The 16,861-nt window shown below is 34.8% G+C and overlaps 1 protein-coding gene across 1 annotated transcript in view; it reads right to left on the reverse strand.

Annotated features, from left to right (window-relative positions):
• The window catches only part of WDR70 (WD repeat domain 70), a 126,336-nt gene that overhangs the window by 73,881 nt on the left and 35,594 nt on the right, over positions 1-16,861 (reverse strand). Inside the window, exons 7-9 of the mRNA XM_085042170.1 lie at positions 14,906-15,039; positions 9,630-9,783; positions 8,235-8,311 (exon numbers count right to left, since the gene is read on the reverse strand). Of these exons, the coding sequence (XP_084898296.1) occupies positions 8,235-8,311; positions 9,630-9,783; positions 14,906-15,039 (365 nt within the window). The remainder of the gene's footprint in view (positions 1-8,234; positions 8,312-9,629; positions 9,784-14,905; positions 15,040-16,861) is intronic.

Genomic DNA, 16,861 nt, shown 5'->3' on the forward strand with positions numbered 1-16,861 from the left:
GTGCTTTTTCCAACTAGCCTTCAAATCTGTGAAGGCTAGTTGGAGTATTGAAGCTTAGGTTGTAACAAAAATTTATACAAACATCTTGGTAGTAGCCTTGGCATTGCTATCTTATTGTCCTCAGCAGTTTTCAAAGCCGCAGATGGATCACTGTTAACTGTATTTATTACATACAAAATGTTTCAAACACTGAAGGCGTTAAGACTATTAATATTTATTCAAAAACCTTCTTCAGTGTTGTACTTAGGTGCTTTTAAATAAAACAAGGACAGTGTATGCAACAAGTTTTATCACTGCATTTCTTCAAATACATTATTGAAAAAAATCTATAAATTCCGCAAAAGCTCAAAACAATATAATTACACTTAGACTAAACCATACACGTCCAGATTCTGTTCTTACCAATGTTTTCATATGCACAGTATTACTGATATGTAAAAGCATTAAAGAAAAGTAAAATTATAGCTTAAGATCTCCAGTTGTCAACCGTGCTGTTCCAGGCCTTAACAGAGTACAACAAACTCCAGGGTTGTATTCACTTTAAGTGTAATCAGCTTAGCCTGAGCTGCTGTCAACCTGGAGTGAGCAGCGAGTATGTAACCTGAATCTTAGATTCTATAAATCCATATTTATAGAGAGATATTTATAATTCTCCATATTTATAGAAGAAATGCCATATAATCCCATCTTCACAGCCAGTGGAGCTGTTCTTCACAGTGCACAGCCAAACAGGCTGGAGATACCAAATCTTGTACTCTCCTGAGAATGTACTACCATGGAAAAAAAATGTAAGGAGAAAGTATGTGAGCTATTACAGGTGACTTGGCTCTCAAGCTAACGGGCCACAGAGTCCATCTATTAAAGGAAAACAGAATCACCTGGGTTGAAGGCTGCTTGCCAGTTCAAGAAAAGCTGAAAAGCATCGTGGCAGTAAGTGAGTGTTCCACAGGTGGTGAAACTGACCACTGGCCATCTTCAGCAGTGCTATTCCAGACCTTGCTCAAATCTCTTTTCTGTCAAACTACCAAGTCTTATACAGTTCTGAGCCTAATAAAAGACTAGAAAAAAACTAGAAAACAGTTGTCATGACAGAGAAGTCATACACTGACAACTGCACCTGAAATAAGGCAGCTAATGGGAGAAGATGAGGCAGCAGGGATTCTAGACACATACCTAATTAATAGCACAGAATTAGTTAATACATGAAAACTCAAGGGTGGCTGAGACAAAAGTCATCATGGAATAGCAGTGTTCACTAAGATATATCAAATTTCAAAAGCCCTAGTAGTGTCTAGGACATTGCAGATGTCATAAAGGAGAGAAAAGTCATCTTAACAGCAAATGTTGCAAAGAGCATATATAAGTTCATCCATTTAATTAGAGATAGATCTACACTGAAATAGTCCCTGAATAACTCATCACAGAGGTCAGCTTGTGATGGCATTAAATACCCTCTAGGATACCTTTTAAAGTATGAACATTTTAAAGTAAGAACATTTTAATGTATGAACATTAACTTAACTTACTGGAGGGTGAGAGAGGAAAGACTTGTGAGAGGAATGCTGTACAGTAAACCAGCTGTTAATCAACCACAACCCAAACAGCAATGACAAATCATAAAGTTCACGACTGCTAAATTTCAATTTTGGCTGCAATTCTGCTCCTAAAAGGAAAAAAATATATGAGAGTAGGGACACAGAACACCTGTTGCTGGAACATTTAGTATCACTGACCTTTCTTGCTTATTCACACAGCTCTACCTATCACATTTGTGATAAGAAAACATCCAAATAACAAAAACAACATTATCCATTTCCTCTTCCTGCTTTGTTATTACATAGAAATCAACAGATATTTTGGAATAAGATAAACAAGGAGTTAGTTATGTCTTAAAACACTGGGTATTTTTAAAGGTCACTCTGGTCAGGTATATTTCCAGAGAGCAAAATACTTTTTAAATACTTTCTAATTTCCAAAACTTTTTTTCAGTTTGAGGCAATGTGTGAATGTTGGCATTTCAGTTACTATCACTTCTAATGCAGTTCTGTAGATTTACTCAACACAGTGCTGATAGAATGAAAGATCCATGCCTTAATGAGGGCAAGTAAGCCTAGTAATGTGGCAAGGGATTTATAAAAAAGACAAAGGTATTGTTGATCACACACTGTATTTGAACCTTCTCTAGAATAGTAAGGAGTACATGCAATGGAAAGCGACTGATCATTCAGGAATAGTTGTGGGATATTCAAAGTTCTAGGCAACATATAGCCATAAATGAAAAAAGATAGCTTGTGCAAAAAAATATTTCCATCAAGTTAATATCAATACTGATGGAAGTTCTGTGTGTATACTTTAAAAACAGTGAAAGGCGGTTATGAATTAATTAATTAGTCTCAAATTCATTAAAATTTAAAATATCTGTAATGCAAACTTCAGGATTAGTGCAGTTCCATGCAAATGACAATTACTTTTCTACATTTGTCTTTTCTTTTAATGTATTTTGTTCTCATCACTTGAAATGTTGTCAAGTTAAAGCACTGAGAATATGAGAATTCTCACACATGAGAATCTACGCACAAGATTTAATCTAGTTAACACAATACACTCAAATAAACACCTACTTCAACTAAATCTCTAGGGTAGTATCATTCATTTAAATACTTAATCACCAGACTACTGACAGAACTGACAACTTTCGTACTTCCTTCTGCAACTAAAAGCTAATAAACCCTTAACAAGCTGTAAAAGCCCAAGAAAATAAACAAAAAACCAACCAACCAACCAACCAACAAAAAAAAAAAAACCCTGACCATATCACAAAAAAAAAAGAAACAGAATGGTATTACATGTTTCAACAAGCCATCATCTGGAATATTTTCAAGGAAAATAAAATTAAGTGAGCTGTGTCCACTAACAATTGCGTAAGTCAACATGAACTCACACAAGTTAAGAGGAGTTTTCAAACTTATTCTATAACTGCTGGGTCTGGGCTCTGGCTCATTTCAGTGTGCAAGCTGACCAGCTTCTGTTTCTCTCGTATAGGAGTCTGAAGGAACTGTGTTGTTTTCTTATGTAGTTTTTCCTGAGTTCAGCACTGTGTCCTTGAACAGTCATACAAAACGCACTGAGACTCCCTGCTGGTAACCCATATATCTGCAGTCTGAAGTAATAAATTTACAAATAGCCTAATAACTGCACACTAGAATGTAGTATCATCGAAACCTACTTCTAGGATATTTTACAATGTATAGCATATTTGAATGCCATGTAAAAATCACAAGAAACAGGTCATCTCTCAGAATATTTCATTTTCCATTGCAATTCTTAGAGCCTTTCTTGAATTACTTCTTCATTCAGGCTACTACTACAGCCTAAACCCTGGGTTTAGAAGAAACTGTCACATACATATAAAGACTACCCTAGGTGAGCCTTTCAGTGACAGCAGGTTAGCATAAAAAGAAATATGAATTTAAAATATTCGAAAAGCATCTATCCAAAACATATTTAAAATGTGTTATTTTCATCTGACACCACAAGGCCACTTACAAAGTTTACAGTTCCATGTCATGTCCAACACAGATTAAAACCAGCAAAAAGGGAACACGTTCAGCATTCCTTCATACCTATTAAGAGCATCCTTGGCATCACCTTCCCACATCCATACAGGATGACCCCCTGAAAGGTCCCATTTTGGTATTTAGTGCCAGTGTATGCTTCTCCACACATGCCAGTTGTGACAGTTCCTTTTCTCAATGTGAGGATTACATCTCTACTTGTAGACATACAGATAGGATCACATTCTCTCTTAAAAGTTTCAGAGCAGTCACTGTACTTCAAATAATTTATTCTTACATCAATGTCTTGTAAAAATTTCACAATAAAACTAAGAGGAATCTACTGCAAAATTTCCAGAGCTTGTCTTCACTGCATACAAGCGCAGCCGTTGGGATAAAAATAGAAGAGTAGATGTTTGATGGCACCTTTTCCTCTGATGTACAATACTCTAAAGCTTTTCATTTCTCCTCTTACATGTATTGATGGTCTTGATACAGCATGAGAGAGAGTAATATGTCAAGGACTATGAATGCCAAAGCACATTAGTGTATAATGTCAGGAATGTCAAAATTGGGTACAGCCATGTCTCCCGCCCAGTAAAAAGATTGATTCAGGGTTGGGAGACTTTATTATTTTTTGCTTAAAATTATAAACATTCATACCCAAAATCTCTGTATACCAGACTGGGCTTTGTCTCACCATCTTTGTTGAGAGAGAAGATCTTACAAACAGTTAACTTACAAGCATGAACACCACATAACTCCAGATATAAAACCACCACAAAAGTATTGTATCTTGAGAATCCACACACTACATTTTCAACAGTAACGCAGCATGAAATTACATCTTTATTATTTACTGACACTGAATAACACAAAGATAAAAGGAACATCTGACTACATCTGAAAATAGGTTCATTTAGCCCTGTATTCCGTCTTTGATCACAGCAATAATGATGCTGACGAAGTCTGGTCATTACAGCTCATTCCCTTTATTCCCCCTTACTATCCACAACTGTCATACATGAAGTGTTATAATACCTACTTCATTTCCTATCTGTTTTTAAGTCCTTCTAAATAGGAATTTTTCTCTTCCCGTTTTAAACTTGCCTCCATGGCCTCCTGTGACAACACATTCCAGAATAAATTAAAAGAGCACCCAAAATTTGTTTTTCTTTTGTTAGTTCTAAACTTAATTATATCCACTTTCAAGAAATACATCTTAGGTTTAGAAGAGGTTTTGGAAAATAACAGTTCTGCATTCAGCTTACCTACCATCTTGAACATTTCACAAACTTGGATCACATACTACCCCTACTTAGACCTCTCCTCCCTAGAATAAAGACTTCCAGTCTTTTGCTATGACCTGAGAAGCCCACAGGCTCCTAAGTTCAAGTTCTCTTGTAATTATTTTGTTTTCTTTGCGTGCAACATAAACCAAGTTTCCACATAGACTCTTCAACAGTTTCATATTTCTGCCAGCATTTCATTAAGTGCAAACCTATTGGCTCAAACAAAAAAGCCAGCTTTACAAATCAATGAAATACAGTTCTTCAACACAAAAGGGTAAGGTATAAATACTGGAATAAATGTAAAAAAAACCAAACTGACAGACAGATACAGTTGTAACATTTAATGACATCCACAACCCACGCTATGCAAGATGTAGAATAATAAACAGTATTAAATGAAAAAATGCTGGTTTCTAGAATGCTTGGTACAAATGGAATTTTTAAACTGCATTTACTTAAAATTCAGAAAACCTGTTTCTTTAAGCATAAAGCAAGAAAAGTTTTCAGTTACATCTTCTGACACAGACCACTTCTTTCTTTAGAGTCAAGCTCTCTGCCTTGACACCTAAGCACTGTTATGTTCCTCTCCTAAGCAAAATGCTTGCCATATTAAAGCAATCTTACAGAAGTTATTTTTCCTCATTCAAAAATTATCACCAAAAAGAAGTCAGATATATATATACAACCTGATACTAGTTATAACGGTTGATCTAACTCCAACAACTGCTGTCATTTAGAATCATTGAGGTTGGAAAAGATGCTGAAGATCATCAAGTTCAACCAGTTAAACTAACACTGCCAGATCCCCCACAAAACCATATCTCTAATCAGATCCAGGAATGGCAATTCCACCCCTTTCCCTGTGGAGCCTGTTCCAATACCTGACCGCCCTTTCAGTGAAGAAATTCTTCCCAATTTCCAATCTAAATCTACCTTGTTGTAACTTGTGGCCCATTTCCTCTTGCCCTTTCTCTTGTTACCTGGGAGAAGAGATGGACTAACACCTGGTCACACCCTCCTTTCAGTCAGTTATACATAGAGAGTGATACGGTCCCTCCTGAACCTCCTCTTCTCCAGACTTAAATAACCCCAGTTCTCTCAGCTGCTCCTCATCAGACTTGTGCTCCAAATTTACTAATGGAACACATATTTTCCAAGGTGCACTACTTACTAACTCAACTCACCTTTACACAACATGGTTGATGAAAAGAACATTAAGTCTTTTATTTTCTCTTTAAATTAATTAAGTTTTTGAAGCTTACTAGACATTGCTATAATCAGATGATCTTCCCCATTCAGACACCTCTTTTCTTAGCTCAGCAGGCTCAGTGTGGGTCAGCAGTGCCCAGGCAGCCCTGAGGGCAAACCCATCCCAGAGCACTGAGCACAGCACAACTGGCACACAGAGGGGATGCTCCTGCTGGGCTCAGCCTTGGGGCAGCCTCAGCCTGGGCCCTGCAGCTGGGCAATGATGTGAAGGTCCTTGAATGTGTCCTAAGGAGGGAAACAAAGCTGCTGGCAGGGCTGGAAGCAACTTCCTGTAAGGAGCAGCTGAGGGCTTTGGGCTTGTGCTGCTCGGAGAAAGGGAGGCTGAGAGGTGACCCCACTGCTCTCTGCAGCTTCCTGAGGAGGGGAAGGGCACAGGGAGGTGCTGAGCTCTCCTCCCTGCTAAGCAGGGCCAGGACATGTGGGAATGGTTCAATGCTGTGCCAGGGGAAGTTCAGACAGGAGACTAGGAGACATTTCTTTACTGAGAAGGTGGTCCCAGACTGACACAAACTTCCTGAGGTATGGTTGATTGGTCAATGCTCTTAACAACAGGCCTTAACTTCTGGACAGCCCTGAACTGGTCAGACACTTGGAGGATTGCTCTAAGCCCCTTCCAACTGGAACTATTTTCAATTCTCATTCACAGCTCCAGTCTTAAGATAAATTACTGATTAAACTTTGGAGACTTTTTCATTTCTGTTATTATTAAATTTCACACATGGAATACTGTCTTCAAGCCCTGTGGGGCAAATTAAGCAATCCAAATTGTTTCTTTTCACAGGACACATCCAAATCATGGGAAGACCTGTACTAGCACTAAGCAAAATGCAACAGATTTAAAATACTTCTCTTGTAATTTCAGCCATGTAGCGTCTGTGAAAATGCAATTATGCAGCCATTTGTGGTAGAGTTTGTCTGGTTTTCTCTTACTTGTCCAAACCATTTTAATTCACAGCAATTCAAGCATCAGGGATGTAGTAAATCCATTTTTGGTACATTAGTTAAGGACTTGCTTAGACATGAGAAAATTAGACAATCTTCATAATTAACAATATCTTAATTTGTTTTTCATGATCTACAAACTTTTCAACCTAATAAGGAAACCATACTGATTTAATTCATACTAATGAATGTACTACATTCAAAATATCAACAAACTGTTTAAAGTATTGATTCTAGCATTTAATAGTAATTTCTACTATGGAAGACCTTTGTGTCTACAACCTGGAACAATACAGTTTTCTTAACTGTACTTTTACAACTTTATTTCTCTAAAAAGCACAATGTAGTGTTTAGGTTTTTTTCCTTCTGACAGTCGTATCAGAAACTGACAATTTTCCTATTAAGAAAATATTTTCATGGATCCATGTGTTAACCAGTAAGTCAGTCCCTTTTGGGGGAAAAAGAAAACAAACCAAGCTGTTTAAAGTAATTGGTAATTGAAGTCTTCTTTTTACAGTGGACCACTCTACAGACACATTAGTGGGGAAATTCAATCCTTATTGTCACTCTGGAGTAAAGTAGATTGTATATTTGAAACATCAGTAAAAAATCATTCATGAACTTGCTACTGACAGCTGCAGTAATTAACTAATGCCGATGCCACATGACATTTTGCCATTTGATTCTAATCACAAAGATCAAGACTGAAGCCACAAAATAATTTCCACCAGTCTCTTTGACACTTGTCAAACAACATCGATTAATATTCAGTTGCACCTAAAGAGAAACTTGCAACTTCCAATTGAAATCCTCAATCTTCCTAGAGAATTCAGTTACACGGAGTCTCTCCACAGGAATTATTCTACTCCAAAGAAATAGTGGGTAAAGCTAAATTTTGCCCACGAATTTTGTAAAAACAATTAACTAATAACTTTCATGAAATGTAATTTAAAATAATTTTAAGTTTCAAAACCTAAACAATACAAATAAAACACCTTTATTATCTAGAGACAAAATAAATATAGTATTTGCTTCCAGATCTCACCTAACATTGTTCTAACTACTTATAAAAGATTAGAAAGAATGATATTGAAAGTAAATTAAGGCACAGTAGCAAAACACAAAAGCTAAACAAGCCTCTCAAAAAACACTGACAATGATGGACATCAATACTTACCCATCATTAGAACACGTCAAAAATTCTTCCTTTATCTTTGGATGCCAACAGCCTGAATTGAGCATTGCTGTGTGACCCTAAAGAAATAAACACAGAGGTCTTACAAAGCCTTGTAAGCTCTCTTACAAGGTTTTACAACTTTTATTCCAAACCCTTCAAGTGGAATGACATTAAAGCTGATGGACAAATCAAACCCTTTGGACCCTTCTGACTGATATCACAATGATTTAACAGATTGTATGTACTCTATTTCATCCTTGACTGTTTTCATCTCTGACTTACAAAAACCCTGACATTCTTCTATATATTATTTTTTCTTTCAGAAAATGGCATAGAATCATACTTCTTTTCTCTTGGGAGAACTGTAACGCAGAGAAAGGATGAAACAATAGCCATCAATACAGTGTCACATAAACTTTTTCAAGCTACAGAAGAGTAACAGGAGGAACAGCAACAACAAAGGTGACACAATGCACATACCCAATGTCTATCTAAACTAGCCAAAGATCCTGTCGGAGAAAACTGAGGAAATAGAATTTGAGAACAAAGACAGGTTTAACCTGTCTTAGTTTAGAGTAAAGACAAGTTTTTCATAAAATACTGAAGTTGCAAATGGACTAGTCAGATTTCTTTCTTTAAGACTGAAAAAACCAGAAGGTAAGTGTTTTATGCAAAGTAAGCAATTGCCATTATAGTGACTATAAATATAACTACATTACTGAGCTATTTATTGTCCAGTTGGCTTTACTTCTTTGAAGTACAGGCACATGCTCATTGACTAAGTTCAAAGAGAAATTTGGAAACTACTCCTGCAATGCTGGAATGACTTCAGTTTGTTTTAAGCACAAATAAGGAGAGAAATACCGAAAAGTTAATGAGGCAATATAACAAATATTTTAGCATTTTGACTGTTGGACCACAATACTCTGGAATTCTAGACATTTACAGGAGAAAGAAAATCTAAATTATTTTTCAGCAAACAAGAACTAAAGCAGATGTTATTTGATGGTTTTATGTATGTATCACTAGCCAAAAGAAACAGTCATCTGACAAGAACAGCTTTAGACAAAACAGCATTTAGCTACGTTATTTGGCAATATACTTTACAAGCAATAAATAGATCAACTTTATCATCAGTTTGAGCATTGGATTTTATTATCACTTTTTAGGCTTAAGCTATTTAAAAAACTGACCTGAATTTAAATCATTTAGGTAAATAGAACCATTGTTTGTGGAAATACAAGGGCAAAGTGGCCAAAACACAACCAACTGTGGTTGAAGTACTTCAAAACTATGAATGAACAGTTCTGCATTTGCATTTTTAACTACCATCAAAAATATACACATATACACATCAAAAATATACTCCTTGGAAGCTCCATCCTCTGAACTTACCTTTGTGTTTGTCATATCCACAATGTACTGGTCTCCCTTTATGCACTCCATTACTGGGAAGCCATCTCTGTCAAGAACTTTTGCTTGAGAGTTACCAGAGACAACGAGAATGACATCTCCTGTGCTGCTGTACTGTAAAGACTTGATTTGGTGACTATAAAGAAAAGAAATTAGAAAAAAAAAAGAGGAGAAATAAAACATCTCAATTAACATTCCTGTAAACCTATACTAAAAAGTATCAATTATGAGAAACCATATTGCAGAAATAGACCCATGTACACTCCTATATTAAAGAGGTGGGGGGCAGAAAATCTTATACTAATGGATTAAAGTTTTTTATTCCACTCTGTGTGTGTGTGTGTGTATTGTGTGCGTCATGTTTCTTTCAACCACACACAGCTCATTTGATGAGCTGAACCTAAAATGTCATTTCTGGCAAACATGTTTCTTTAAGAATGCTGTTGTAACTTCAATGGAAAAATAGTATGTGTCAGATTTAACTACCCAGAGCTGAAAATTATTTTTCATCTTCCCAAAAAAAAAAATGTGGAATTACAGTAATCTGTAAATTACTATAAAAAGATGTTGCAGTCATACATAAAACTTCATTGTACCTCACACACCAGGATGTCATAGGTCTGCATTCTTGCATCTTTTTCTATGGTAGGGGCTTTAATTTCACCAAACTCTGAGATAAAGTTAAATATACCATCAGCCCTGGAAACATGACACTAGATAACAATCTGTCTAGTCTATTATGTCTTAGGTGACTCTTCATTTGTTTTAACAGTGTTCTCACATACATGTTCCATTGACTGAGAAAACCTGGGGCAGAAACCCTGGAATAATACCAAGATGACAAAAATGAACTGAAAGTGGAAAGTTGACAGATGAATGAGAAGCCTATTTCCAGCCTCAGCATACTTTCAGCATCTTGCTTTATGAACAAATTGCACATTGCTGTATCTGAAGCAGGTATCTCTTTGATCCCCTATACTCCATTAAAGGATAGCAAAGAATGCAAAGCAGTCTATCCACTTCACAACTGCCAGAATTTATATCCTGGCACATTAACAGAATGTGCACAGAATTATTAATATATTATATTAATATATAATACTTCCGTTTATATTAATTATATATTAATTTTATATTATATTTATTTACATTAATACTTCAGCTCTGAATCTAGATTAATCTCAAGTACAGGACCAGAACGCATTTGTCATGTAGGTTGGGATTCCCATGGCAACCAAAGTGTCCTCAATGAAATATCTCCCCTTTGCTTAAGAATATGACCATGTGCATTCAAATCCTAGTACCTTTTGGAAACTACTTTTTAACACTATTTCCCATCAGACGGCCAATAAAACTAACTATGCAACTTGTAACTTTGTATTTTAACATTTCAGTTCTTATACCGTACTGACTTCATATAATTGTCTCAGCAGTACTTATTATCTGTTAAATCTGTCCTTGAACCATGACTAACTACATGAAACACTTAAAATATCATAATACTTATTTTAGAAGTTCTGCATTGATCATAGTAATGTAAACTAAGCACAAGTTTCTTATTCAAACAATGTTTGGCAAAACTGATTACATTATAATTCAGAAGTCAAAAATTGCTTCAAGCACCCTATTATGTAATACAAACTGGCAGCCAAATCGGACTGAATATTATCAACTGATTTTTAATAGAAAGGAGACACTCAAACCTGGGAATTTCTGAAATAGGTCACAGTCCATGTCTGAAAAAAATCCTGATCCTTAAGAACAAAATTCAAAACTTTCTCAAAAGAGAAGATAGACAGCTACATTAAGCTCAGAGGAAACACTGAAAGAAATTACAAGGAAACCAACAAGAGAAATAATATCTTAAGTCTATAATATTCTCTGCAGACAGCTGATAAACCTAGACTAAAGAATACATCAGATTCAGCTTTTGCAGAACAAACATATCTTAGAATTAAAATTTTTTTCTCTATTGTACTTCCAAGTGCTCTTGCCCAATCACATGATTCATACAAAGCTCAAAATATACCTGAGCTCCACCTGAGTACTGTATACAGAATGAAGTACTTATTAGGTTATGTTTCTCATACTCTTAAGATGAAATTGCCAAAAGAAAATAGCCAGCATCTCCAAAGCACACGTTCACATTTTGCACTTATCACTGTTGAAACATAAGAATAAAAAAAAAAATATCTAAAAACTAGACTAACACATTATTTTCACTTTATGCATCTCATGCATCAAGAGAATCTGACCACTAGGTAAGAACAAACAGCTCAGAAGTAAAATCTGATGTCTGAAATAACCCACAATACATAATGGCTCACAGAGTCTTCTGAAAAAACTATTCTCAGACACTGAAATACTAGAAATAAAACCACATACATTAATGCCATTAACAAAAATTATCATTTTTTATAATTCAAACAATGTTGTCTCATTGCTACTTAGTACTTCTGTACCAGCACATCTGAACAAAGTTTGTTTCCATCTTAAAATTTCACCCAGTAAGCAAAAGTAACTGATTTTACAACACCTTGCACCATGGAATATAACTAATAATTTATCAATTCAGTCATGAAAAAATTAGTTTCAGAGACAAGATTCCATAACCTTTACCTAAAAGGGAAAAAACCAAACCTCACACCTTCTTCACAGTGCAACACAACTTTTAAAATCACGTCTAAAAATTGCTTCTGTAAGTAGAGTATTTGCAAAGTCCCAGAAGTGACCACTTCTCTGATGTTTACTGGAACATGACCAAGAGTGAGGCTCTGCAGAGGCAGTTCTTTAAGAAAATATTTTTGGTTCTTATTAATGTTATAGCAAGAGTCTAGGGAAACTTATAAAAACAGTCCCTTTTAATAGCATTAATCCAAGTCATTTTGGTTTGAAGCTGCCAAATGTGCACAGCACTTTGTACCAGGACCTGCAGAACAGAGCTACATACATGGGTAGAATCATGACACACAAATATTTTCTACACACATAACAGCTTTGCCTTACACTTGCTTTTGGCTTTAACACTAACGTGTGGCTTGAATGTACTAGTTTTTTGTCAGGCTGGTTTTTTTTTAACCTTACATCACAAATCCAAGGAGAAATTAACAGAGTAACCTGATATTATGCTACAAAATGGAGCCTTGACAATACAGAATTGATCTCAGACTCCTTCATTTTTAAAATCAAATTAAATTTATGGCTCCAGATCTGGATTTCTCCTAACACCTAATGTTTCCATACCAGAACTCCTCAGAATTCTTTGAAATTCAAGTCTGTGAATGCTAATAGCCTTTGCAATAAACTTCATAGTGAAAAAAGTAATATAAGAACATATATACACCTGGACATAAGTTATATAATATTCCACATTGTGCTCACCAGCTTGTCTCAATGTCAGCATAAAAGAACTTGAAGTTGAATCTTTTTACCAGACAGAGATACAGCTCCAGTTTTATGTTTACAATACGATTCAGAAGTTGTATTTGAATATTTTTTTTTAACCCCCAAAACTAGCTCATGAGATTTGCAACGTAAGTATAATTTCCAAACTTAACACCAGGCAAGTCTATTTTTAATATTATTTCATGTTTATGTTTTAAGTACTTCATTTATACATCAGTGTACTCAAAGCAAAAGAATTTCACAAAGAACATTTATATAAAAATACTTGTGAGATCCTTGCAACACACTAAATGAACGGTGTCAGGAATAACAAATATTCTGAGTTCATCTTTTACCATTAGTTTTTTGCCAAAAGGAGCTTACCAATTTATCTGCAAGCTCTCCCTGAAATAGAACATTAACATACAGTCTGCTTGTGGTTTTCATAAAACATTTATGCTTTATACCATTATGAGCAAGTACTACTAAATTGGAATGCACTCTTCTGCTCAACTTGAAAATGCTTCATTAAAATAATTTCCTACTGTGGGAGTAAAGACTGTCAGCTCTTTCTGCTCAGTTATGACAGAGGAAGGACAATACAATTTATATCCTGCTAACTAATCATGTAAATGAAACTCACACCAGAAAAGTCTGAATGTCACTTTACTTTTGAAAACTTACTTATTTATTCCTAAGTGGCATGTTTACTTAATTATGTTTTGAAAGTAAATATGCCATCTTTCAGTTTATGATAAGAAGTCAAGGTCTGTCAAAGACATTTAAATTGCATAATGCATTAAAGCAGACTTTTTTTTTTTTTTTAATATTTCACACTTCAGAACAACAGCAGAATCCCTTTCTACTCTGCTCCTCTTCAGGATAATAGCCCTTAAGTTTTCTCATCTTTCATTATCTGTATTTTTGACATATCTACAGTCAGTTATACACATTCTAGCCTTCCAAACTGACCAAAACTCAGCTGTAGCTTTTTAAGATAGTAATGATAAAAATAGACGTTCTAAGTACTACTTACTCTGTGTATAATAAATTTTAATTTCCTTTTTTAAGCATACCAAAGTACCTCATAAACTGTGCCACATAAGTTAGACATTGGAAAGTACATTGCTAAAACCACTGTGTTCTGTTTGATGTAATATATTTTTTTGAAAGTTCAGTGTCCACTACTGTCGAAAGAGTTCTGTATTCCAGTTCTCTGGAATAATTAAAAGAACTCACTTCACTTACTTTCTAAATTACCACTGAACAATACGGATAGTATAGAAACAACTCCCTAAAAATGCTTCCTGCATTTTCTTTTCAATTTGCATATACAGAAATATAGAAATAAATCTAAGTAAGCATACTTTTTCTTTAAGATGGTATTTCAACTATGTTGCTATTCAGTGATCACTGCATAGCAAAGGACCAGTGCTTCCTGAAACCTCACAAAAATTAAATAAATCACACTTCCCTTCAGAAATCCTGGCAGCAGCTAGAGAGGCTCTCCACAAAGGGATCAATTGCTTTAACTTGCTTCTCTTCTTAATTAACTTTATATAAGCAGAGCACATACAGAAAATATATTCCATTAATTTCAGTTACAATTATAAAAGTCAACTTGTCTCTTTGAGAGGTTCATTTTGTGATGGGCTCCTAACAATTTCATCTGCAAATTCACCTGTAGCTTTCTAAAAGGGGAAAATATGCAAGTCACTATAAAAAGCAAGAAAAGAAATAAGCACCCAAGTTCTTAGTTTTATGTTCCTTGGTATTCAAGAGCCTTTTAAACATGGTGTCTTGCAAGGCTTTTGTGCATTCTACCAGGAGCTTAACATGGAACATTAAGTGCAGAAGGCAGTCTTCATGCCTACCATTCACAAGGCTGGAGCGACCGAAAAGCTTGGAGAGAGGCATCCATTCCAGCAAAATCCCAAAATTTTACATCATAGTCATATCCACCAGTTATCAAACGAGCACCTGAAGGATCCAATCCCAAAGCAGAAACCTGTACAACAACAACAACAACAAATCATAACCATTCAAGCTTTTTTTTTTTTCCCCCCTACAATTCTTCAGGGTGTCACTAAAATATAAAATGCTACTAAAGTACAGAAAAACCAAACCCAAGCCTGAAACAACCCAGTGCACTGGTTTCTTATTAAAATATCTTAGCTGTATTTTCATTTTGAAATTTCAGTACCTCGAAGAAAGTCTAAGTACTCTTGAAGAAGTGGGAAGAACGGAAGTAAAAATTACATAGTCTGAATAAGCCACTAAAGATAGATGAGAAAAAATAGTTTACAGTGTTTACTTCCTAATCATCTCATTGCAAAACCTAAGTTCTGTTTCTATGAAGAAAATTGTACTCTAGTTTTCCATCAAAAGTACAAGCAGTATTTCTAGCAAGATAACGAAGTTTAACATCCACCAGTTTAAGATTCTAAGTTTATTCAAGACAGCTCATGCACATACACATTGCTCAGTTAAATTTCTCTTCTGAAAAAGAAAGAGAATAATAAAATAGCGTATAAACTTTTTTTTTAAAATCACAGATTTAAAAATTATACTATTGTAACAAAACAGGTCAAAATAACTTCTCAAAACCCATTTTTTTATATACAAAACCAGCTGCTCAGAGCTATTCAGAATTTTGAAGAAAGAATGCTAATGCTTATTACTCATCTGTTATTCTCAAATCATAGGTCAAGTAAAATGGGATTTTTACAGAAAATCTATTTTGATTCTCTATTCAAAGAATCTCAGTGTTCTGTAGCACAATAAATAATATTTCATGTACTAAAATAAATCATAGTGTTCAAATCACCACATGGAGAAAAGAGATAACAGAAGGCCTTTCACTGGAAATGATATAAAATAATTATATAAAATAATTTACCTTCAAAATTATTTCTTTTCCTTTCTCATTTGTGAAAATATTGTATCTACTACTATGATTTCAAGTACTACTAAAAGATTAGCTAGACAATGTACTTAATTAATTTACATACCACAAGATTAATTCTCAAAAATTAAGTCATCTACACAACAGAATGTTAAAAAGTTGTGTCAAAGTATATAAAACAAGACTATTTTTAGAATTACTCAAAATTACACCTAATCTGAAATGTTAAAATGCCCAAAGAAGTTTTCATGAAAAGATCAAATGCATATGGAATTCATGCTTAGGTTTTAATGGAGAACATGGGTAAAACCTAGACTGCAAGCAGCAGATTACTTTAACCATTGGACAAAACATGGGTCTTCTGACATTTATAAGACAGATAATCATCAGGTTGAAAAACCCTTTCAGTAAGAAGAAAGACAATCTCCAACACAATAAAGTAGTAGCAGTAGCAGCAGTAGTTAGTAGTAGTAGTACTAATAGTAGTAAGGATAACGATAATGATGACCATCATCATAATATTATTTTATAAAAAGTCAGGAAAGGCATTTGAAGAGATAAGCCTTCAGAAAATTCTGAAGGAAAAAGAATAATATTACCCTTCACCAAAACCATTCAGACTTATACAAAACCATGGGGGAAAAAACTCCTAACTAAAAAATTGTATACAGAATAAATGACAGAAAAGCCTTCATTTCAAAGTGAAGGGTAACAGCTGAGAAGAATGTCATGACGACAGTTTCACAACACTGAATGTCTTATAGGAAGAAAGGAACTCAGGGGAATTACTTTCAGATGTCTAAATCTATTTTAAAAATTCTAGATATGGATGTATAAAAATTACAGTAATCTGCATAAAGATACTTAGCTATATGTATCTTCTTTACACATATATAAGGAAAGTACTGACAGTCCCTATGATTTA

Source organism: Lichenostomus cassidix, chromosome Z (assembly GCF_008360975.1).
Source record: "Lichenostomus cassidix isolate B80296 chromosome Z, HeHo_3.0, whole genome shotgun sequence".
Taxonomy (NCBI): Eukaryota; Metazoa; Chordata; class Aves; order Passeriformes; family Meliphagidae; genus Lichenostomus; species Lichenostomus cassidix.